This window comes from Physeter macrocephalus, chromosome 6, assembly GCF_002837175.3.
Source record: "Physeter macrocephalus isolate SW-GA chromosome 6, ASM283717v5, whole genome shotgun sequence".
In the NCBI taxonomy this organism is placed as follows: Eukaryota; Metazoa; Chordata; class Mammalia; order Artiodactyla; family Physeteridae; genus Physeter; species Physeter macrocephalus.
The window spans coordinates 99,920,570-99,936,061 of NC_041219.1; the positions used below are offsets into that span (position 1 = coordinate 99,920,570).

General features: G+C 37.1%; 1 protein-coding gene across 2 annotated transcripts in view; it reads left to right on the forward strand.

Annotated features, from left to right (window-relative positions):
• The window catches only part of CPNE8 (copine 8), a 321,663-nt gene that overhangs the window by 102,047 nt on the left and 204,124 nt on the right, over window positions 1-15,492 (forward strand). For both annotated transcript variants that reach the window (XM_024122759.3, XM_024122760.3), the window contains exon 5: window positions 12,195-12,234. In XM_024122759.3, coding sequence (XP_023978527.2) covers window positions 12,195-12,234 — 40 coding nt within the window. The remainder of the gene's footprint in view (window positions 1-12,194; window positions 12,235-15,492) is intronic.

A 15,492-nucleotide genomic window follows, 5' to 3' on the forward strand; every position in this document is an offset into this window, starting at 1 on the left:
CACCGAGCTGATCTCCCTGTGCTATGCGGCTGCTTCCCACTAGCTATCTATTTGACGTTTGGTAGTGTATATATGTCCATGCCACTCTCTCACTTTCTCACAACTTGCCCTTCCCGCTCCCCATATCCTCAAGTCCATTCTCTAGTAGAGTGGGATTGCTGGGTCATATGGTAGTTCTTTTTGTAGTTTTTTAAGGAACCTCCATAGTGGCTGTATCAATTTACCTTCCCACCAACAGTGAAAGAGGGTTCCCTTTTCTCCACACCCTCTCCAGCATTTATTGTTTCTAGATTTTTTGATCATGGCCATTCTGACAAGTGTGAGATGATATCTCATTGTACTTTTGATTTGCATTTCTCTAATGATTAATGATGTTGAGCATTCTTTCATGAGTTTGTTGGCAATCTGTATATCTTCTTTGGAGAAATGTCTATTTAGGTCTTCTGCCCATTTTTGGATTGGGTTATTTTTTTTTTGTTAAGCTGCATGAGCTGCTTGTAAATTTTGGAGATTAATCCTTTGTCAGTTACTTCATTTGCAAATATTGTCTCCCATTCTGAGGGTTGTCTTTTGGTCTTGTTTATGATTTCCTTTGTTGTGCAAGAGCTTTTAAGTTTCACTAAGTCCCATTTGTTTATTTTTGTTTTTATTTACATTTCTCTAGGAGGTGGGTCAAAAAGAATCTTGTTGTGATTTATGTCATAGAGTGTCCTGCTTCTATTCGGGGTCTTTTGTGTTTCCATACAAATTGTGAATTTTTTTGTTCTAGTACTGTGAAAAATACCAGTGGTAGTTTGATAGGTATTGCATTGAAACTGTAGATTGCTTTGGGTAGTATAGTCATATTCACACTGTTGGTTCTTCCAATCCAAGAACATAGTATATCTCTCCATCTATTTGTATCATCTTTAATTTCTTTCATCAGTGTCTTATAATTTTCTGCATATAGTTCTTTGTCTCCTTAGGTAGGTTTATTCCTAGATATTCTATTCTTTTTGTTGCAGTGGTAAATCGGAGTGTTTTCTTAATTTCACTTTCAGATTTTTCATCATTAGTGTATTAGAATGCCAGAGATTTCTGTACATTAATTTTGTATCCTGCTACTTTATCAAATTCATTGATTAGCTCTAGTAGTTTTCTGGTAGCATCTTTAGGATTCTCTATGTATAGTTTCATGTCATCTGCAAACAGTGACACCTTTACTCTTGTTTTCTGATTTTGATTCCTTTTATTTCTTTTTGTGGTGTATGATCCTTTTAATATGCTGTTGGATTCTGTTTGCTAGTATTTTGTTGAGGATTTTAGCATCTATGTTCATCAGTGATATTGGCCTGTAGTTTTCTTTCTTTGTGTCATATTTGTCTGTTTTTGGTATCAGGGTGATGGTGGCTTCATAAAATGAGATTGGGAGTGTTGCTCCCTCTGCTTTATTTTGGATGAGTTTGAGAAGGATAGGTGTTAGCTCTTCTCTAAATGTTTGATAGAAATTGCCTGTGAAGCCATCTGGTCCTGGGATTTTGTTTGTGGGAAGATTTTTAATCACAGTTTCAGTTTCAGTGCGTGTGATTGGTCTATTCATATTTTCTATTTCTTCCTGGTTCAGTATCAGCAGGTTGTGCATTTCTAAGAATTTCTGCATTTCTTCCAGGTTGTCCATTTTATTGGCATACAGTTGCTTGTAGTAATCTCTCATGATCTTTTGTATTTCTGCAGGGTCAGTTGTTACTTCTTTTTCATTTCTAAATCTATTGATCTGAGTCTTCTCTCTTTTATTCTTGATGAGACTGGCTAATGGTTTATCAATTTTGTTTATCTTCTCAAAGAACCAGCTTTTAGTTTTATTGATCTTTGCTATCGTTTCCTTCATTTCTTTTTCATTTATTTCTGGTCTGATAGTTATGACTTCTTTCCTTCTGCTAAATTTGGGTTTGCTTTCTTCTTCTTTCTCTAATTGCTTTAGGTGCAAGGTAAGGTTGTTTATTTGAGATGTTTCCTGTTTCTTAAGGTAGGATTGTATTGTTATAAACTTCCCTCTTAGAACTGCTTTTGCTGCATCCCATAGGTTTTGGGTTGTCGTGCCTCCATTGTCATTTGTTCTAGGTATTTTTTGATTTCCTCTTTGATTTCTTCAGTGATCACTTCATTATTAAGTAGTGTATTGTTTAGCCTCCATGTGTTTGTATTTTTTAATGATCTTTTCTTGTAATTGATATCTAGTCTCATAGCATTGTGGTCTGAAAAGATATTTGATACGATTTCAATTTTCTTAAATTTACCAAGGCTTGATTTGTGACCCAAGATATGATCTATCCTGGAGAATGTTCCATGAGCACTTGAGAAGAATGTGTATTCTGTTGTTTTTGGATGGAATGTCCTATAAATATCAATTAAGTCCATCTTGTGTAATGTATCATTTAAAGCTTGTGTTTCCTTATTTATTTTCATTTTGGATGATCTGTCCATTGGTGAAAGTGGGGTGTTAAAGTCCCCTACTATGATTGTGTTACTGTCGATTTCCCCTTTTATGGCTGTTAGTATTTGCCTTATGTATTGAGGTGCTCCTATGTTGGGTGCATAAATATTTACAATTGTTATATCTTCTTCATGGATCGATCCCTTGATCATTATATAGTGTCCTTCTTTGTCTCTTGTTATAGTTTTTACTTTAAAGTCTATTTTGTCTGATATGAGAATTGCTACTCCAGCTTTCTTTTGATTTCCATTTGCATGGAATATCTTTTTCCATCCCCTCACTTTCAGTCTGTATGTGTCCCTAGGTCTGAAGTGGGTCTCTTGTAGACAGCATATATACGGGTCTTGTTTTTGTATCCATTCAGACAGTCTGTGTCTTTTGGTGGGAGCATTTATTCCATTTACATTTAAGGTAATTATCAATATGTATGTTCGTACTCCCATTTACTTAATTGTTTTTCATTTGTTATTGTAGGTCTTTTCCTTCTCTTGTGTTTCTTGCCTAGAGAAGTTCCTTGGGCATTTGTTGTAAAGCTGGTATGGTGGTGCTGAACTCTCTCAGCTTTTGCTTGTCTGTAAAGGTTTTAATTTCTCCATCAAATCTGAATGAGATCCTTGCTGGGTAGAGTAATCTTGGTTGTAGTTTTTTCTCCTTCATCACTTTAAATATTTCCTACCACTCCCTTCTGGCTTGCAGAGTTTCTGCTGAAAGGTCAGCTGTTATCCTTATGGGGATTACCTTCTGTGTTATTCGTTGTTTTTCCCTTGCTGCTTTTCATATGTTTTCTTTGTTTTTAAATTTTGATAGTTTGATTAATATGTGTCTTGGCATGTTTCTCCTTGGTTTTATCCTGTATGGGACTCTCTGTGCTTCCTGGACTTGATTAACTCTTTGCTTCACCATATTAAGGAAGTTTTCCACTATAATCTCTTCAAACTTTTTCTCAGTCCCTTTCTTTTTCTATTCTTCTTCTGGGACCCCTATAATTCGAATGTTGGTGCATTTAATGTTGTCCCAGAGGTCTCTGAGACTGTCCTCTGTTCTTTTCATTCTTTTTTCTTTATTCTGCTCTGCAGTAGTTATTTTCACTATTTTACCTTCCAGGTCACTTATCCGTTCTTCTGCCTCAGTTATTCTGCTATTGATCCCTTCTAGAGTATTTTTAATTTCATTTTTTGTGTTGTTCATCATTGCTTGTTTCCTCTTTAGTTCTGTTAGGTCCTTGTTAAATGTTTCTTGCATTTTCTCTATTCTATTTCCAAGATTGTGGATCATCTTTACTATCATTATTCTGAATTCTTTTTCAGGTAGACTGCCTATTTCCTCTTCATTTGTTAGGTCTGGTGGGTTTTTACCTTGTTCCTTTATCTGCTGTGTGTTTTTCTGTCTTTTCAGTTTGCTTATCTTACTGTGTTTGGGGTCTCCTTTTTGCAGGCTGCAGGTTCGTACTTTCCGTTGTTTTTGGTGTCTGTCCCCAGTGGCTAAGGTTGGTTCAGTGTGTTGAGTAGGTTTCCTGGTTGAGGTGGCTAGTGCCTGTGTTCTGGTGGATGAGGCTGGATCTTGTCTTTCTGGTGAGCAGGTCCACGTCTGGTGGTGTGTTTGGTGTGTCTGTAGACTTATTATGATTTTAGGCAGGCTCTCTGCTAATGGATGGGGCTGTGTTCCTGTCTTGCTAGTTGTTTGGCATAGGGTTTCCAGCACTGTAGGTTACTGGTTGTTGAGTGAAGCTGGGTGTTGGTGTTGAGATGGAGATCTCTGGGTTATTTTCCCCATTTGATATTACGTGGAGCTGGGAGGTCTCTTGTGGACCAGTGTCCTGAAGTTGGCTCTCCCACCTCAGTGGCACAGCCCTGACGCATGGCTGACCACCAGGAGCCTGTCCTCCACACGGCTCAGAATAAAAGGGAGAGAAAATAGAAAGAGAGAAAGAAAGAAAGAGGATAAAATAAAATAAAGTAAGATAAAACAGTTATTAAAACAAAAAATAATTATTAAGAAAAAATATTTTTAAAAGTAAAAAAAAAAATGCAGATGGTCAGAGCCCTTGGACAAATGGTGAAAGCAAAGCCATACAGACAATATCTCACACAGAAGCATACACATACACACTCACAAAAACAGTAAAAGGGGAAAAAATAATATATCTTGCTGCCAAAATCCACCTCAATTTGGGATGATTCCTTGTCTATTCCGGTGTTCCTCAGATGCAGGGTACATGAAGTTGATTGTGGAGCTTTAATCTGGTGCTTCTGAGGCTGCTGGGAGAAATTTCCCTTTCTCTTCTTGTTTGCACAACTCCTGGGGTTCAGGTTTGGATTTGGCCCTGCCTCTGCATGTAGGTCACCTGAGGGCGTCTCTTCTTTGCTCAGAAAGGACGGGGTTAAAGGAGCAGCTGATTCGGGGGCTCTGGCTCACTCAGGCCAGGGGGAGGAAGGGGTGTGGATGCGGGGTGAGCCTGGGACAGCAGTGGCCAGTGTGACATTGCACCAGCCTGAGTCGCACTGTGCATTCTCCCGGGGAAGATGTCCCTAGGCCATGGGACCCTGGCAATGGCGGGCTTCACAGGCTCCCAGGAGGGGCGGGGTGGATAGTGACCTGTGCTCACACACAAGCTTCTTGTTGGCGACAGCAGCAGCCTTAGCGTCTCATGCCCGTCTCTGGGGTCCACTCTGATAGCCGCAGCTCGCGCCCGTCTTTGGAGCTCCTTTAAGCAGTGCTCTTAATCCCCTCTCCTTGTGCACCAGGAAATAAAGAGACAAGGAAAAGTCTCTTGCCTCTTCAGCAGCTCCATACTTCTCCCAGACTCCCTCCTGCCTAGCTGTGGTGCACTAACCCCTTCAGGCTGTGTTCATGCCGCCAACCGCAGTCCTCTCAGGGCTTCGGACTGAAGCCGGAGCCTCTGCTCCCATCCCCCGCCCGCCCCAGCTGGTGAACAGACAAGCCTCTCGGGCTGGTGAGTGCTGATTAGCACTGATCCTCTGCGGGAATCTCTCTGCTTTGCCCTCCGCACCCTGTTACTCCGCTCTCTTCCGTGGCTCTGAAGCTTCCCCCTCTGCCACCCACAGTCTCCGCCCGTGAAGGGGCTTCTAGTGTGTGGAAACCTTTCCTCCTTCACAGCTCCCTCCCACTGGTGCACGTCCCATCCCTATTCTTTTGTCTCTGTTTTTTCTTTTGCCCTACCCCGGTACGTGGGGAGTTTCTTGCCTTTTGGGAGGTCTGAGGTCTTCTGCCAGTGATCAGTGGGTGTTCTATAGGAGCAGTTCCACGGGCAGACGTATTTCTGATGTATCTGTGGGGAGGAAGGTGATCTCTGTGTCTTACTCTTCTGCCATCTTCTCCCTGGAATAAAGCTAGAATTTTTAATATTCTTTTTATTTCGATGCTGAACCAGGCATATTAAAATATTATCTTTAAGTTCAAGTCTCTGTCCACAGAGAATCTGGAGTCAGTCAGTTTACAAGATATTATTAGCTATTGAGTTTTTTTCCACAGAGGTGAACTGTGGTACTCACCCAGTTTCCCACACTGTTGTCTAATTTTAGCCCTCCTTGTATTGGTTTCTTAAGTCCACGTCATTTCACATTCGTAATTGTGGCTATTATAGAATTGCATTAGTAGAATGAAAAGAAGGAAAATGGTGCTCTAAGAAGGATGATAGCAAGCAAATGGTAGTCAGTAGACCAGAGAGCAAAAATTAAGAGCTGGTCAGGTTATTCTTGAGAGAAGTAGGTAAAGAATGATTTACCTGTACACAGAGTGGTGGTCATGTGCTCATCTCTACTGAACATGAGACTAAGGAAGCTAATGGATTTTAAGGAGTGTCCAGGTAAGAAAATGTAATTCCACTGAACTTAGTGTTGGTTAGTCATTTAAATATTATGTCTATTTTACCAAATAACATTTCAAGAGTTACTTTGACAAACTAATGACTCAAATGAGAATATATTAGGTTCAGGAAGCACCTATTACTTATACCGTGTTTGTCAAGCTCACCAGGTATGCTTAGCATGGACAAGGAAGACTTAAAGGTAGGAAGGAAGTTAGGCCATTGATAGAACTTAACATATTTCTCTAATATTTTGTGATAAATCAGTAATATTGTACTGTACATGATTCAGGGAATTAAAAAAAGAAAACAACAGCACGCTTAGTGGTGGAAATATGGAAGAAAAGAATGATTAGATGGTTTAATATGTTTGTTACTAATATCTTCCAGTTATTTATAAACTAAGTAAAGTAACTATGGAAGCTCATACCGTTTGAGAGTAAGTTTTGTAAGTACAGACAAAAAGATGTGGTTTGTGATAGTAATACTACTGCTATTATTCACAGTTTGTAATAGAATCATTTCTATATGTAATCAGATTTAACCAACCCAATAAATTTCTGAGGCAGAGTTATCCCATTTTTATAAATGAGAAAACCGAGGCCTAGATAGTTTAATTAACATGTTCATGGGATCTGTGCTTTCCAATATAGTATTAAATTTTGCATAAAATAGTTTATAATTTAATGGTACAGAGCCTGAATGTCTAAAATTTTATGAAGAGAATAAATAATGCCTGGACTGAGGAAATTTGTTTTTGTCTTGTTTATCTAATACTGATGAAAGTATATGTTTGAAGTGTTCTACTGCACAGTGAATGTAGTAATGGAATATATTTAATCTAAGTAAGCAAAAGTAAGAATATGTAGGAAATTAGTATGTTTGATTAGAATGGGAGCATGTTGTATTATTTTATCATAGTGTAACAGAAGAAATAAAGTACCAAATTAGTGTAGGTAAATGATATATTTTAACTTCTTCAGCTTTTACTTTTTTTCTAAAAATTACAGGATTTCTCATAGAAATTGTAAGTTTGAAATATGAAAGCATATTGCAAAATTGAGTTAAATAAGTATCATTTAAACTTTTGAATGTATTTGGTTAATTTCAGAAATTTGAGTCAAATAATATTATTTCAATTTTATATGATCTCTAAAAAATTCAGACAGTTAGGACTAGAGAAAGGGATACCTGGAGAAGATTATCAAGAAAATTAACAAGTGTATTCTCTTAGTTTATGTACTATTTTTGATATCACTTTAAATAATTTCTTCGATTTCCCACTTTTGTAAGTATCTCATATAACCTAGGAGAGCAGGCTTTCTTTTTTTTTTTTTTAACATTGTGATTTTTCCACCATATCTATCTAAATAAATGTGAAGAACAGTGTAATTGTTCTCTAATTATGAGTACCAATTTATCCATTGTACCTAACTGTGATTCGTTTTTAAATTTTGTCTTAGCAATGTAATAGTTCTAGGAGAAAATGTTCATTGTAGAAAATTTAGGAAATGAGAAAAAATAAAGTAGTCAATAAAATCACCTGTAATCCCAATGTACATCACTCAGAGCACTACCACAAATACTCCAACATGTTTACAGTAACATGTCCCTTTGAAGGAACAGCAGTGCTGAATAGTGCAGTAGTCTACATTGGCCAACAGATAGGTGTAAATGGTTTTCAGAATTGTGTTTTATTTAGTTAACCTGTGTATTGATTTTGCAAAATTCTAAAAAACAATAAAAAAAGAAGCTTTGGAAGTATAACATCTAAACAACTGCATATTATGGAAGGTTTGAGAAATGGCTTTTGGTAGGTATTTTTAGTTAACTTTCAATGCTGATAGAAAATTGTAATTCCTGATTCCTGGCAGCAGTGGCCCAAATTCCTGTAAGTTCTGATTAATCCACAATTATTGTTATGGTGATTTGCCTGAGATATTTTTAAGATTAGTTTATCAGCTATGAGTCATAAAATTCTCCTGTCTTTTTGATTTGATGTGTACTTACTCATTAAAGAGACATGGTTTCTGTCATCATGCTATGTATATATCACAGATAGTCATACACTTTTCATTTATTTATTTTGTTATATAATTGTTACACCTATAATAGTATAGGTACTTTATAAATTACTTTGTTGTCATAGTTGAAAAATTTATTATTGGCAGAACAGCTGTACAGAAGTGTCTTTGAGCAAGAAGTGTGGGTAGCTGTATCACTATGTAGTATGTGAGGAGAATATGAGAAATCAGATATAATTCTTTTTGCTCTTGTTTTTGCATTTAGCCTAGAACACCAACAAGGGAGTTACAAGTGTAGGTTTGACTTACCTAGTAGATGATTTTCCTCCTTGATAAATCAGATGGTGATAATTATGGAATGTATTATGTTATTACAATCTATTTTTGAAGATTCTCAACACTTTGGGGGAAAATATGTTGCTTTATTTTTTCCAATAATTGTCCCAACACTGCCAATTCCAGCTTTTCCCATTGGTTAAGGGCTACCTTAACAATGCCAAGGTCTAATTGCATGACTTGTCAATCACTTTTGTTTATTAGAACCATCTCATTTTGTTAATAGTTATGTACTATTCATTTTAAAACTTTAATCTCAAACTTAATCCAAAACTCTTTCTCTCCCCTCATTTGGAGCCACTATCATAGCTACTTGCAGGAGAGAAGGGAAGTGGAAGAGCAGAAAGCTAGGGGAATTGGGAGGCAGATATGTGGGTTCTGCAAAACCCAGACCTTAGAGGATACTGGCCACAGGGGACACATATCAAGGGGACTAAAAAGCTGTGCAGTGGTGCTGAATCAAATCTCAGAGACAGAGTTTTGGGTGAAGTAGAAAAGAATAGCTTTATTGCTTTGCCAGGCAAAGGGAGACATAGCATGCTGCTGCCCTTGAAAACTTGTTTCCCAACCTGGGAAGATTTGTTGATGAGTTTTATAGCAAGGATTCAATGGTGCGGTTCCTGATAAGATTAGGGTGTGTTCAGGGCCTGCATTCCTCTAACCTGGTCTCAGGTAATCTCTTGATGTGCTTCTCTGGTTCCTTTAATCTGACCTCAGGTGGTCTTCTCTGGAATGAATAATGCCAACATCTTTCATTTGTTGGAGGTTTTAGTTCTATAAAGAGCTTAAAGATATTGTTATGTGTACTCCTTGAGGGCGAACCAGGACCCTGCCCCAAAGCTGAACTATTGTTTCTCTGCTGCTCCTCCCTTGTCTCTGCATCCCCTCCCTTCCTTGATTAGCAACTGTTGTAATCTGCCCTTTGGAACTCAAGGAAGCTTATGAAGGCTGGAGTCTGTTGCCTACAAATGAGAAATGGGGGACATGGAAAGGCTTCCATACCCAGGAGCCCCAGAGGGTCCTTCTTGCTTTCAAAAGGACATTGTTCCTTGTTCTTCAGCTCTTAGAAGGCACTTCCTAACTGTCAGCTAACATTCTCTTCCATTGACATCCTAGGATGGAACTATAGGCAGGTTCTTTAAGTGGCAGGGAAACCAGATGCTGTCCTCCTCTTCACACAATCACCCTAGGTTTTGGAGCTCCCCTTCACCTTACTTTAGGGAGTGGAAAGAACCTCCTGATGTCCCCCCAGAAGTAAGGAATAGCCTGTCACTTCATGAGTAAGCTTTGTGGAGAAGGGTCTGACCCTAATGAGAGTGACTCAATGGGATCTCTGAGCTAAGCGTGAGGAGAAACTTAGCATCTTTTGTTTACAGCTTTGGGCCTTAGTTGGAATTTCAGAAATACAGGAAAAATTCCAGTCAACATCTGTTACCCTCCATTAGAAAACATAATCCTTAGGAGCCATTCAAATCAGTTACTGCCAATTCAGTACTCTACTAATAAGATTTCAACAACAGGGTGAAATGGTTTACAAAATTGCTGTTAGTACATTTAGGCACAAATGTACCATCCTGGGGGTAAACTACTGAACTTCTGCTTTGCATTGTATTCTCTTTTACTTAAGGAGATTATGGCACTTACAAACATAGACAGACACCCACATTCACACAGCCCCACCCCCGTGCACACAGATATATTTTTAACTATTTAGGATGTCGTGTTTATTTTCTGACTTGTGAGGATTAAAACCAGTGATACTTTTAGAAAAGTTAGAAGGAAATTTCCCTTAGAAGAAAAATCATGGTAATTTCAAGTGCATTGTAATCCAGCATATTATCTAAAGCCTTCAGAGGTATGCTGTAAATTACCTATTTTTGAGGTAATAGCATTAAAAGCTTTGTTAAAGACAAGGAAGGAGGATTGTATGTGAGGATACTTAAACTCTTTGTGATGAAACATAAATACTTTTCTTTTTGCTTTTTTTTTTTGTGTGTGTGGTACGTGGGCCTCTCACTGTTGTGGCCTCTCCCATTGCGGAGCACAGGCTCCGGACGCGCAGGCTCAGCGGCCATGGCTCACAGGCCGAGCCGCTCCGCGGCATGTGGGATCTTCCCGGACCAGGGCACGAACCCGTGTACCCTGCATTGGCAGGCGGATCTCAACCACTGCGCCACCAGGGAAGCCCTCTTTTTGCTTTTTTAACTGAGCTGAATATACCATGTTATTTCTCCCTAGTCCACACTAAACCCTTTATAGAAAACGGTTTCCAGGGATGATAACTTGAGAAGGAGCCAGCAGAGTTATGTTTTAACTTTGATATTGCTACAGTTGCTAATTTTAATTTTACCCTTAGAAATTGTTTTGAAAAAGAAAAATTTCTTGAATAAGAAAAACATTTTTTAAACTAATATTTGTAGGTCTTCAGTAGATGTTGGCAATTTGTTGATTCAAAATTCTAGTTTACAGCTGTTGAGAGTGATCAAAATGCCCTGATGTGAAGAAGAGTAATTTGTAATTCTTCTGAGGCAGATATTTGCATCACACAATTTTAAAGCCAGTTTGTGGTAAACATTCTTTGCTATGGAGTAAGTGCACCTCTGCCCAGAATCAGTACACTCAGTGAACTCATTTTCTTTGCCTTTTTTTTGACTAGATGCTTCATTTCTCTGTGAAACATTCTTGTTATGTGAGAGGGAAGACTTAAACCTTAAAAAAAAAGGCAGTTAATTTTTGGTAAGAAGCTATGCACAAAGAATGTGAAAGGAATATGACTTGGGAGAAAGACTGGAACAAGTACAAATATTTTCCTATTTAAGAATTCAGTAAATTGAGATTGTTTTGGTTATTAGCAGCCTTTCTGTTTCTAAAAATTTTTTGAAACAAGAGGCTAAAGTGACAATAGGTGATGTTTTCCCAGGATCTCCTTAAGAAATCATTCATTTCCAGTACTAAGTGATCAAAAATAGGACATATAATAATCCTATATAAATACATTTCTTTTTCCATAAAATACATGGTTTCCCCAAGTTCTGTGATTGGGGAAAAATAATATGTCATTACTTTGGCCAAGTTTCAAAATTAATAAGAACATTTATGATATTAAATAAGAATTATAATATAATTATACTTATATTTATGTATAATTATATAATGTAATTATAATTATTACAAATGATAACCTGTTATCCACACTTGTTTTAAAAGGGGAATTTCAGTTTTTATGGAGTATTAGGAATCTATTGATTCACAGAAAAGGGAAATTTTAAACTTGTCTTATCGAGCAAAAGAATTCATGACTGTGAAAATATTAGGACTTCTACTTAAGTTGTAGAAATAAAAGTACCCAGGGATTGTGAATTCTACCTTTGGTATGTAGACCACAGATTATGAGAAATTTCTAAATTTGGTAAGTTTTTCTCCCCATTCATATAATTTTGATTCATTTTTTATTTGTGTTTTGGGGGAAATACTGACATTTTTCTCTAACTTTATTTTGTGGAAATAATTTAAATTTTATATTTTAATCTTTTAGGTATGATGTTGATTCAAAGAGTCCCAACTTGTCAAAACATGTAAGTTCATATTTTTACATTCTTTATGATGATTGCAAATATAAATTATAATATCATGATTTGATTATTTATGTTAATATTAAGGTTATATGTCCACAACTTATGTAATAAATGCATTGAAAATAAATATCATTTTTAAAGAACCCTAGAATAACATTTGGAGAAGCTTATTGAAAGAAAGATATCTTCAGTATGTGAAATGGATTAATCTTACTTATTTGTTATATTTGGTTTTTTTAAATGATGTCAGTTCCCTATAATGTTCAAAGTTGGATCAGGTTAAGAAGATGAAATAGTGATACTATGTCTTTTGGGGAGTCTTCACTTTTGAGAGAATGGAAAGTACTAGGGTGTAGGCAGAGTGGTTTGCTATTCTGCTGTCCTTGTAGTTCATTTGTTGAACAGTATTTTCTAAGTACCTCCTCATGCCAGGTACCATGGCAGTTTCTGAGTGTACAAGATGAATAACAGACATGGAGTCTATCCACAAGTCACTTACTGTGTTTTTTTTACCTTTCTGGGCTCTGATCTTCCCATTCCTTTTCCTTAAGAGATTTACTCACCAGGCAACAACCATTATCTGGGGAGTTTCCAGGTTCAGGAGCAGCAAGAGTGTCAGAGCTAGGCAGAAAAAGAAGAGGTGGTGGGAAATGAGGGATGAGGGTGATATTCTTTGGGTAAACACTGGTGGTTTTATCAACAGAATATTGAACAGTTTGAAATTAGGCCATATCTAATAGGAAGGGATGGATGGGGGTGAAAAGAGTATTCTGAAAGGGGTTTAACTAGGTTTTAAGTGAAATCTGAGTATACAAATGTAAAATTGGTAGCTGTACCAGGGTTGCGAGGTCAGCTAAACTAATGTTCATGCCCAGAGGCTCAGAAGGTGAGATTTTTCCATTTTTGTAGGCTATTAGCTAGAATAGGTGGAGATCTATCTATCTATCTATCTATCTATCTATCTATCTATCTATCTGTCTATCTATCTAGATATGTATATGTATAATTTCCTGTGTAGTTTGCAGACAGGGAATGTCATAGTTCAGAGAAGAGAGAGGGGATGTAGGGGGTGATCCCAAGGTGATTTGGGAAAACTGGAAGCCTGGTCATGGTGGTAAAAAAAATCACAATTTACTGATCTTTTCCTTCATTAAAGGAGGTATGATATTTATTTCTGTTATGAAGTGTAGAGCAGAATCATTTGAAGAAAGATTCAAAGGTTAGTCTTTGTACAATTTGAAAAAAATGCTGTAACAAGCTCATTACTTCCCGTAAGTAAAGTTCATTGCAGTTGCCATGATACCCTTCTACTCCTTAAGATAAGACTTATAGCATGTAGTTAAACATTTAAAACTTATTTGTATAGCTTTGTATTGGAAGTTTTCAAAATTTCATTGGAAGAATCAGAAAAGAAACCACACTTTCTAGTCAAAATTATCTAGTTGCAAGGAACAAAAATGCATTCACTTATCTCACATGGAGGGGGCTTATTGGAGGGATTTAGGAGCATCTCATAAATGTGACATGTAACATGCTGTATGGGAATTGCAGCTAGAAACAGGCATGGTGGGTTGGACTGAGATAGCTGTTTTCTCTATTTCTCTCTGTCTCTCTCTCACTCAATAAAGCCACATATTCTTTTCACTGTGGCTTTTCTCTGAGCTTCTGTTTCTCTCTGAAGACCAAGTTTCTCTGTTTATTCATCCTGTGTACATAGGGAAAATGACCTCCCTAACACTGACTGGGCATAGACTTTCAAGTGCCAACTCCCTCTGAATATAATTTCTCAGTGTTTCTCAGTTTAGACTAGTCTTCAGAGGGCATAATAACTGAGACGTTAAGGACATTTTCATGGGGTTGTATATATTGAGGGTGAGTGTGAGGATGGTAACATGTGGTCCTTACCATCGATGTTCAGGGCATAGTATATGGAAAATGGGATAGGAGGGTACCTCAAACATGATTAACTATGTCTTCCTTCAATAATCAGTAATGACTAAATATTTTTATGTAAGAGATATGTCTTATAGAAGCCATCAATGTACATATCTTTTCAAATATTTTTCTTTCGTAGAATAACTTTTTTTTCATAAATAAAGTTTCATGACTTTCTCATGGTAAAAAATCCTTATCCTGACTCTGTTTTACCGTCATGATATCTCTTTTACTATCTTCTCATCACCATACTTCTTTACCAAACAGCTTGGGTTTCTATGATAACTTTCTTTTCATTCTCCCTTCAATTTCTTTACTGTATTCTCATGTTCATTTCTGCTTAAACTATTCTGACATAGGTTAGATCAAAATGTAGTGGCCTCTCTTCATTCTTTACTTTACTTGATCTCCCCATTATTTTGGACACGATTGACTACTGTATTCTTGAAATACTTACCTCCCTTGACTTCCATGGAAATTTCTCCTTTGCTTCTTTTCCTACCTCTCTGTTTATTCAGTACCTATTATTTTTTAGTTTCTCTTTCTCCTCCTATTCCTTAATATTAGTGCTTCTTATGGCTTTATTTTCAATTTTCATCTCATCTCATTGTATAAACTCTCTTTGGGAGAGTTCAGTCATTTACCTGTCTTATCTTGATGATTCATGTACCCTTTGTACACCCCAGAAAATCTGTTTCCAACTGCTTGTCAGATATTCTGTGGTAGATATTCTGCAGAAGCCTAAAATTCAAATATATAAAAAATGTATTTTTGATGACCTTTTCCATCCCAGTTTTGCTCCTCTGCCTGTATTATCTTCATGAGAATAATCATCAACACAGTGTACTTACTTAGAAAACTTTCATATAATTTTCCTGGTCCTTGTTATGACAAAAACATTTCAAGTTTCTGAAATGATTCTTTAAAGAAAGATACACTTAGTTCTTGAATGACTGAGAATAAAAATAAATAATTAACAGCACACATAATACTGGCTCATTTAATACCATAACACAGTGCTTTAGAGACCCTTTAAAAAGGAACTGAGAAACAAATTGTGTTTAACTTTAAGCACATTAAATCTACTTCCATCAAAGCCAGGGGCTCTGAGATATTCCACCTGGCCTATTGCACTCAAAGCTCTAGTGATACCTTTAGAGAGCAGTGATAACCCCTACCCAGAGGAGGTCTTGGGAAGCTCTGACAGCCCTGAGTCAATCACAGAAAGTCACCCCTTTAGAACTAATGTTTCTTGTTCAGTTTTCACTTCTTTATGAATCTTACCCCATTTCCTTTCCTGAATGGAAACTGAGCACTAACTCT